This window comes from Panthera leo, chromosome E1 (assembly GCF_018350215.1).
Source record: "Panthera leo isolate Ple1 chromosome E1, P.leo_Ple1_pat1.1, whole genome shotgun sequence".
NCBI classification, from domain to species: domain Eukaryota; kingdom Metazoa; phylum Chordata; class Mammalia; order Carnivora; family Felidae; genus Panthera; species Panthera leo.
The window spans coordinates 55,018,266-55,027,972 of record NC_056692.1 but is presented as its reverse complement, the minus strand read 5'-3'; the positions used below and the strand labels follow the sequence as shown (position 1 = coordinate 55,027,972).

The 9,707-nt window shown below is 54.2% G+C and overlaps 1 protein-coding gene across 1 annotated transcript; it reads right to left on the bottom strand.

The window, feature by feature from the left end:
• Positions 1–334: 334 nt before the first annotated feature.
• OTOP3 (otopetrin 3) lies at positions 335–9,552 on the bottom strand. Its single transcript, XM_042914506.1, has 7 exons — positions 9,529–9,552; positions 5,472–5,922; positions 5,246–5,382; positions 4,602–4,660; positions 4,208–4,326; positions 1,679–2,478; positions 335–505 (listed from the first exon to the last, which is right to left on the bottom strand). The coding sequence occupies exons 1-7, from the start codon at positions 9,550–9,552 to the stop codon at positions 335–337; spliced, it is 1,761 nt and encodes a 586-aa protein (XP_042770440.1).
• Between the last annotated feature and the right edge of the window lie 155 nt (positions 9,553–9,707).

Here is a 9,707-nt window from a genome sequence, read left to right as displayed (position 1 = left end):
CTCCGTCATTTAGGGCTGTCGGTCCTGGAGAGTAGCCGTGGGGGGCTTCCTGGGATGTCCCCTGGGCTGTACTGATTGTGGTGGTGAACAGGGGCAGGCACGTGCCCAGTCCTGGGTGTGAGCATCAGAAGCTCGGTGTCCAGGCTCTGCCCTTGGTCTTGGGCTGCAGACGGTGCCTCCCACCTCAGTGAGGATCTGGGGGAGGGGGAGGCTTTGGGGAATCCAGTCTGGTCTAGGTCCCCCTGAAATGGAGTGTTTGCTCAGAGACTCTGGGCTACCCTCTGCCCAGCCTTGGCACTTTGGTGTTCTGCCAGGGGTGGGTCCTTGGGCAGCCTCAGGCCTCCAAGTAGACCTCCACCAGCCCTCCAACAGAATGCATACGGTAGAAGACCCCCAGAGGCAAACCAAAGTTGACGATGGTGAACCACGTCCGGTAGCCATAGAAGTCCTTTTCCAGCCCGTTCTCAAACTCCGGGTGTATACCAAACGCGGGCATCATCCACAACTGGGGAGGAGAGGAGGGGGTTGAGTGAGGGAGAGGGCTCTCTGCGTCCACGGGCACTCCACCCAGGGGAGGCAGGCCCCAAAAGCTGCTAGCACAACCCCCCCCCCTTCAGCCCTTCATCCCTTCAGCCCTGGGCTTTCAAAGCAAGCCATTCCTCCCTAAATCCCCCACCCTGTACCACAACCACCTCCCTGGCTTGCCAGCCTGAACTCTAGGCGGATCATGTGGCCTCACGTTGCCACCAGCCATGGCCCAGCCTGCTCTGGGCTCCCCTGTGCCTTGACCTCAACCACCTTCTTCCGCTCTGCCTCCATTTCTCTGCCAGTCTTGACTCTCTGCTCTCTCTACCTGGTCCTGTCTTCTGTCCAAATTCTTCCCCTTTCTCAAGACCCAGATTAAATCTTCATGAGGCCTTCCTTGGCCCATCGGGCCCACATTTCCTTCTCTGAACTCCTACTGCACGTTAGGGCCAGGTGATGATGTATGGTGGCCTGTGTCAGGGGCTTCACCACCTGAGGTGTTTCCAGCACGGTGTGCCTAGAATGTGTTCATCATGCGCTCCAACCACCCTGGGTGTCCCGGCACTGCCCCTGACGGGCTGTGGGACAACCTAAGCCTCCGTTTCCCCATCTGTCAAACGGGGACAGTGATGGTGCATAACGGTGGCTGCTGCAGGGGTTTCCTGTGATGATTCAGTGAGGAGCTGAGCTACGGCATGGGGAGGTGGACGCGAGACTTTAGCTGCCAGACAGCCAGCAGCCATCGTCAACACCTTCCCCTAGAGAGCTTTCGGGAAACCAGGCACTTGATGATCTCTGCCCTTTGACCCAATTCAGTGGATGATCAATTATTTGGCAATTCCCTCACTGGCCCCCTGGTGTCTCTCCAGCTGGACAGTACACTTCCTGAGGGTGGAAATCTTACATGTTTGTAAAGAGCACTTAGCTATATGCTTGGCACGTTCATTCATGCGGGCACCTTCCAGAGAGCTGGGGGACACTGCTCTCAGCATGGAGCTGGTGGGAAAGATGCATGTGTCCCCGACAATAAAAGGGACAGGCCAGTTGCCCTTGGGACAGTCGATGCTCAACGAACGCACCATTCCTTCCTTCCTGAGGGTCCCTGAGGCCACCCGGGCAGCTCCGTCCCCACGCTCCCGCCCTGTCCACTCACTGTGAGATTGCAGAGGATGAGGAAGAGACAGATCTCCTTGAGCGCCCGCCGCTTCCAGTTGAGGTGGCTGTAGGAGTGGATGTAGGCCAGCGAGGCCCGCCGCAGGTCCTGGCCCAGCTCCAGCAGGGAGCCCCGGCGGGGCGGCTCGTCCTCCTGCTTCCCTGCCGTCTCCCAGAGCGGACGCCGATGCAGGCCCTCGATGATGAAGAGGTTCTGGGCGATGTGCTGCAAGATAATCAGCAGCGAGTAGGCCAGGATGAGGCGGTTGAGCAGCTCGTGGGGGCGAGTGGCCACGATGGCCACGATGGAAAAGTAGGCGATGCCCATCTGGCCCAGCGCCGCGCCCATCAGCAGCACCACGTCCAGGCTGCGGGTGGGGTTCTTGAGCGTGTCCAGCTCTCGCTCCTCCAGCCCGTGGATGGCCGTGCCCGCCAAGCACGCCAGGCTCATGGCGGGCAGCACGGCTACGTAGAAGGCATAGTAGAGGATGAAGTATTGGCGTGCGATGGCGAGGCCACTTGCTTCGATCTGGAAGAGCACGAAGACGCACACGCCTGCCACCAGGGCCAGCAGGCCAAGCAGTGGCCCGAAGATGGCCCCGTGCAGGTGGAAGGGAGGCGTGCCGGGGCGGGCACCTGTGTGGGGTGCCAGGCGGCGGCCCACGTTCTTCCACATGACAAAGAGCACGGCACAGCAGATGAGGCAGTACTCGGTGCTGAAGGGGTAGAGCATCAGATAGCCCTTCTGGAAGACCTCGCACACCGTGGCATTGAGGCACACGCAGGTGTTGGTGTCATTGCCTGGGAGGGGGCAGGGTGGGAAGGGACAGTTGTTCAGGTGGACCTCGTTCTGAGGAAACCGGCCGCACCAATCAGTCCCACACTCCTGGAGTATGCCACCCATTTTACAGACTTGGAAACTGAGGTCCAGAGATAGAAACCAGAAATCGCGGGATGGTCGTTTCTTTACAAAGGGATTTCAGACTTCAGGAGCCAAGCTTTTGTAAAGACACATCATGTCTTTGGGGCCAAATGTCACCTCAACAGATTACGTCTTGGGCACGAGGGGAAGTCTATGACTTTACAACAGGAGGATCTGGCTGCTGCATCTGAACCCTCGGCTACATGCTCTGTGGGGCAATCAGACATCTTGCCTCGTGATGAGGTCCCTTGCAAAGCTCACAGCATCAACTGTGGAATGCCAGTGTCCAAAGCGTTTAACCTGGATCTGATCGAGGCTTTGGTCCATACTTCCAGGTGGCAGGCTGAGCAGGGAAGAGGAGAACAAGTCAAATGCCACCACTAGGAAGCAGCCTGACAAACCTCAATGCCATTAGGAAAACAGAGACGTTAAGAGACGGAACCATGTTTGAACACAGCATCGTAGGAGACATTTCACAGGCTGGTTGGGGAAAGCTGAACAGGTCGATGGAGAGGATGGGGATCATGTTGAGGAATTCTGTTAGAAATTATGATCCGGCTCAGGTCATTTCTCATGGTTCGTGGGTTTGAGCCCCACGTCAGGCTCTGTGCTGACAGCTCGGAGCCTGGAGCCTGCTTCGGATTCTGTGTCTCCCTCTCTCCCTGCCCCTCCCCTGCTTGCACTCTCTCTCTCAAAAAATAAATAAACATTAAAAAAATTTAAAAAAAAAAGAAATTGTAACATTGTGGTAGTGGAGGGAAATATACTTATTTTAAAGAGATGTGCATGAAAATGTTTTGAGATGAAATGCTGTGATCTCCATGATGTAATTCGGCAAGACATTGAAATTATAGCAACATGTTAATAATGATTACCTCTAGGTGATGGGTATATCCCGTTTTTTTACTCATCTGTATGACTTTTTTAGTACTAAAAGAATCCGTGGTGTCACTTGTCAAAAATTCTCAGCACAGCTCTTCTGAAAAATGTATCTGAGTCTAAAGAATGTCCGCAGTCCATAGGCAGGCTGTGATTTTTGCAGCGGGGGTGCAAATGCATGAATGTGCTGGGAAGGCTTGGCTGTACACAGGTCAGGATGGTGATGCCACCTGGGGGGGGGGGATGTGCTTTACACATACAGGTGTGGCTGAAACCCCCATGTAGGTGTGTGGGATGTAGCCTCTAAGGGCAGACTGTACAGGTAGGGGACTGGTCATGGAACAATCTGCGGGAGGAGGGCCTTCTGCCCAGAAATCTTCTGTCTCTCCTGATATGTCCGGGGATCCACAACTGTGTTAGGAAGACATCCGTTCCTTTCAGTCCTGAAGCCTTTTAGTTTCTTGCAAGCAAAATGCAAATGCTAGGGGTGGGGCGCATACCTGGACTTATCAGTGAGTAGTTCAGCCAGGATTTGTGGCTAGCTAAGGTGACAGCTAGATGTCTGGAGCCAGGCTGCACGGTGCCAGCACCGATGGGGCAGGACGAGGACCAGCGTGTAGTCACGATCCAGAGTTTGCTCCCACTCTGGGAGGGAATGTGCACGTGCGTGCGAGTGTGTGTGTGTGTGTGTGTGTGCATTTGGGGCTGGGGATCATGTCTCCTCTGTACCTGAGAAGTTTTCCACAAGGGCGCTGAGCTCAGCCTTGATCTCGCGGTGCATGGAGTCGTTGGTGACAGCCAGAACCCACAGCAGCAGGTTTGTGGCCAGGGTCAGCATCAGGCCACACCTGGAGGAGGTGCCACACTGTGTCCACACAGCCTGGCTGGCTCCCGCGTGCTCTGCCCTCACCATCACTGCCTTGGGGGAGACAGCTCTCTCCCAAAGCCAGATCCCATCTGGCATTAGGACTTCAGGAGAGGCAGCCCTAGAGGCCCCTTGGGACCCCTTCCCGGACCGACATGCCACCCCAGGGACACCCTGTCCAAGGAAGCTGTGGGAGCAGGCACTGGCAGGGGACAGGGAGCCCCAGGGGTTGGAGGGAGAGAAGGTACCCCATCTTACCTAGTGAAATTGGTCTGGACCTGAACACAGTCCTTACAGTGTTTCCAGAGCACCCAGGTCTGAAAGAGATGAGGCCTTGAGCCCAGGGGCTGGGGGCAGGGGTGGCGGGAGCGTGGGGTATGTGCCCCAGTTGCTTGTATGTATGTACAATGGAAGTGACAGTGAGGACGTCTGGATTGGAATCCTGGCTCTGCCGTTCCCTTGCTGCGTCGTCTTGGGCCAGTGGCAAAATATCTCAGAGGCTCAGTCTCCTCATGTCTAAAATGGGGCTAAAATGCCCACCTCTTAGGGGAATGCCTACTTATCGGAGAAATGGACGGGATGATGCAAAGAAACGGCCAGCACAATGCCCGGCACAGGACAGGGACTCAGGAGTGTGAGGGATGTTGGTTCCTAAGAGTAGCTCTGTATTCATGGGGGGTGTGGATTTAGGGATATGCAAGTATGCACAGGCAGGTGTATTTACAGGGGTCTGCATTTCAGTGATGCAGGTACACGTAGCTGTGCATGGACGTGGGTATGTGGAGGCAGGCATTAGTGGGGGCTGCGGCCTGTGTGCACATATGCTAGGCCCTGCAAGCTGCGCCTAGGCATGGTCGGGGTGTGTGTGTGCATGCGGCATGGGGACGGGAGAGGCCTGTCACCTGGGCGCCGATGAAGACAATCTCGATGACGGGGAAGACGAGTTCCAGCTGCGACTTGCAGTGGATGTGGCTCACGTCGTAGCCCACTCGGAAGACGTTCAGGCAGATGGCACAGCTGCCGAAGAGCACCAGGGAGCCTGGCCGGGCCAGGTGGCCGTTGGCGCCTTCCCTGGGCCCGGCTCTCCCTCCCCACCCCTCTCCGGCCACCCCGTGCCCCAACACTCACCCCGCACCCAAATGGATCCTGCGTGAGGGTCCCGGAAGAGCATGGCGTGTGTGTGGCGGGTGGTGCAGGTGGCGTAATAGAGGAGCCAGAGAAGGGACAGGGCCTTCAGGGCGGCCAGCAGGATCCACACGTCGCCCAGCGTGACAGCCACGTTGTTGAAGATCATGCTACAGATGAAGGCTCCACCCAGGAACACCACATTGAGGGCCAGGAGCCCCGAGAAGAGCTGCCCTGCCTTCTGGGCCTGCCTGTCTCTCCGCAGCAGTGAGAAATGCCGCGCCAGCCAGGACTTCCGGTACGGGGGGGCAGGAGCTCCCATTTTCTCGGCCCCCGTGCCGACTTGGTTCTCCTCGGCCGGGGCCGCTCCAGTCTTCTGTGCTTCTGGAGAGGCCATGGATGCAGGCTGAGAAGGGGCTGGGGACACAGGGTCCTGGTTGGCTGCCAGGCTTTCCTGGTTTCATCCTACCCCTGCCCTTAACTGCTGTGTGACCTAGGGCAAGCTATGCAACCTCCCTGGTCAGACACTGGAAATAATAGCAGCTTCCTTGTCTACTTTACAGGACCTGAGGAGGTTCACACAGACCAGGGGTGTCTCAGTCAGTTGAGTATCTGGCTCTTGATTTTGGCTCGGGTCATGATCCCAGGGCCGTGGGGTCGAGCCCCACGTCGGGCTCTGTGCTGAGTGCAGAACCTGCTTAGGATTCTCTCTCCCTCCGCCCCTCTCCCCTGCTTGTGCTCTCTCTCTCTAAAATAAAAACAAAAAACAAAAAACAAACCAGGGGATATGGGAATCCTTTGTGCTCCAAATAGATAGGGATTATTTCGACTGGCTTGAGGAATACCTCCCTCCCAACGCCCTGCAAGGTTATCCCGCTTTCTGCCTCAGTGCCTGATCTGAAGACGGAAAATAACTCTGTCAAGGGAGCCAGGGGCACCTGCATAATGTCTGGCCACTGGACCTTTTGTGACTCGTCACCACTAAATGGCAGATTGTGTTCTGCTGACTTCTGGGAGGAATTTCCCTCTGGAAGGCAGGGAGAGCAAGAAGGTGTCCTCTCTTGTTCTGACTTTGATTAGCTGGGTAATGTTTGCCTACAATGTGTTGAGAAGGATCCTGAGGCTCAGTGTGAGGTTGGTGGGAAAGAATGCTGTGATTTGAAGTGATACTTGATTATGGATGTATATGTGTATATATAAAATTACTTTTAAAAGTCTAGAGGAGGGGCGCCTGGGTGGCTCAGTTGGTTAAACATCTGACTCTCGATTTCAGCTCAGGTTCTGATCTCACAGTTCGTGCGAGCAAGCCCCAGGTCAGGCTCTGTGCTGACAGTGCAGAGCCTGCTTGGGATTCTCTCTCTCCCACTCTGTCTGCTCCTCCCTCCCTCCTTCTCTCCAAAATAAATAAATAAACATCAAAAAAAGAATAAAAGTCTAGAAGACATCCAGATTCACAATAGGAGTTTCTTCTAGGGAAGGGAGTAGGGTACTAGGATTGGGAGTGGTTTAACGCTCTAGTTTCTATTTTGTATTTTTTTTTAAAGCTTATTTATTTATTTTGAGTGTGTGTGTGTGTGTGTGTGTGTGAGCAGGGGAGGGGCAGAGAGAGAGGGAGAGAGAGACAACCCCAATCAGGATCTGCACTGTCAGCACAGAGCCATACGTGGGGCTCGAATTCACAAACCTGAGCCTGAACCAAGAGTTGGACGTTTAACCGACTGAGCCACCCAGGTGCCCCAATGCTCTAGTTTTTTGTTTTTTTTTTTAACGTTTATTTATTTTTTTTTTTGGGACAGAGAGAGACAGGGTATGAACGGGGGAGGGGCAGAGAGAGAGAGGGAGACACAGAATGGGAAGCAGGCTCCAGGCTCTGAGCCGTCAGCCCAGAGCCCGACGCGGGGCTCGAACTCATGGACCGTGAGATCGTGACCTGAGCTGAAGTCGGACACTTAACTGACTGAGCCACTCAGGCGCCCCCCAATGCTCTAGTTTTTAAGGGCACATTTTTAATGGGATTGAAAGTAATTTTAAAGCACATTAAGATTTAGGGGCAAAGTTCTGGGATTGACTTTCAATATCCGCTGTGAACACGGGACAGGCTGGAAGTCCAGCATGATCCCCGGTGGGCCCTTTGGGTACTCATTCCTTGTGGGGCTGAAGCTACACTAGACAGCGAGGATGGCCTGGTGGTTCCGGGTGCCGTCCCCGTGGAGGGCTTCTCCTGAGCTGACCCGGGAGGCCCTCTCGCCATCCCCGGCCACCTCTGAAGCTCTCCCTTGGTGCTGCCACTGCCCACATCCCTGGTACTCTGGGCTCAGGGTGCCAAGTGCTCTCTGTCCCCATCCTCCAGGCGGGCAGGAGGTCTGCTTCTTAACTACCTCAGTCAGAGGCCTCTCCATTCCCACCTCTCCCAGCAGGTAGCCAGGTACCCTCCTCGCCTCTCCCCTATCAACCTCTCAGGTCTAAGCCTGTCCATTCCAGCCTGCAAACCTCTCTTAGATTGTTCTTTCTTTACTTACTGTTTTATTTTATTATTTTTATTAAAACATTTTAATGTTTATTAAAAAAAACTTTTAAATGTTTATTTATTTTTGACAGAGAGAGAGAGAGAGAGAGAGCGCACAAGCAAGGGAGGGGCAGGGAGAGAGAGGGAGACACAGAATCTGAAGCAGTCTCCAGGCTCTGAGCTGTCAGCACAGAGCCCAACACGGGGCTCGAACCCACGAACTGTGAGATCATGACCTGAACCAAAGTCGGATGCTCAATGACTGAGTCACCTAGGCGCCCCTCCCTTAGATTTTTCTTGACCTCAACCTCTACCCTAGTTCAGGGCCTCTTCTGCTCTCTCCTGCACTGGTCTCCCTACCCACTGTGCCTCTCCCCTACTGTAAGCCCGCCAAGGCTCCCAATTGCTGAGGGGAAATGAGTCAATCAGAGAAAGACAAATACCGTAAGATCTCACTCGTATATGGAATTTAAGAAACAAAACAGATAAAGCAAAAAGGAGACAAATGAAAAACTAGACTCTTAAATGTAGAGAACAAATTGGTGGTGACAGACGGGAGGTGGGTGGGGGGAATGGGTAAAATAGGTGATGGGGATTAAGAGTATAGTTACTGTGACGAGCACTGCTGAATGTATAGAGTTGTTGAATCACTATTTGGACATCTGAAACTAACATAACACTGTATGTTAATTACAATGGAACTAAAGAAATAAAAATAAAAATAAGACAATTGCCCTCAGTATAAAGTCCAAACTATCTAGCACGGCCTGCACTGCCTTTCAAAATGAAAACTTACGGTGCATGTTTAGTACAGGCTTGGAGGCTAGCTGCTTTTGCTTCCTGGTCTGGCCTTGACTTAGCTTTCTAGCACTGTCCTTAGACCCCACTGCCTGCCACGGACTGTGTCATCCTGCTGTAGCTCCCAGAATGTGCCTGCTTTTGTTCACCACCCCGTCTGCCCATGCCGCCTTTTGCCCATAATGCCCACCCCCTTGCCCTTTGGCTGACTGCAGCTTAGAGCAGAACCCCACCTCCTCTAAGCAGCCTTCCCTGAGCCCCAGGCCAAGGCTACACTAGGTGCCCCATGGCCCCCCTGGGGCATCACCTGTCATGCTCATTCTTTTCTAACTCACTGCTCTTTGCTCTGTCTCTACCCTTTAACTCAGCTTCAGGAGCTTCAGCTTTTCCTTCTCTATAACCACCAGAAGACCCTCACCACATTTGGCTCTAAAAGACAGCCTTTCCAAACCCCCAGGCTCCCATGTGCTCTTTGCTCAATATTCATACCTTCTGTGGTTCTGTTACGGCAAATAGAATAACACTTGGTCCTCTCTTCAAGATTCTACAAGTGATTTTGTCCCCCTTTCCCAGTCCTCTCTGTCATTTTTTGCCCTCTCCCTGTCCAGCCCCCTCGTCACACTCTGGACACCTACTCCCCATGTCGATCCAGGCCCAGCCAGAAGGCTCCAAGGCTCCATCCATCCTTGTGTGGCTTCCCACACCCCTCCCCCGCATCACTTCTGGAGGCTGCTGTTCCTCTGCCTCACCTGTTACCTTCCACCAATGGCTCTTGCCCATCTTCTCCACCTACCTTAAGAACCTCTCCCGGGAAGCATTCTTTCCCTGCCCAAGCATCTATTGGGAGTGCATGTGCACTGTCTGGTGAGGCGCTGTGGGCATGGCTGGACCCCCTCAAGGCCAGGAGAACCTCCAGGGCAGGGACCAGGTCCTGC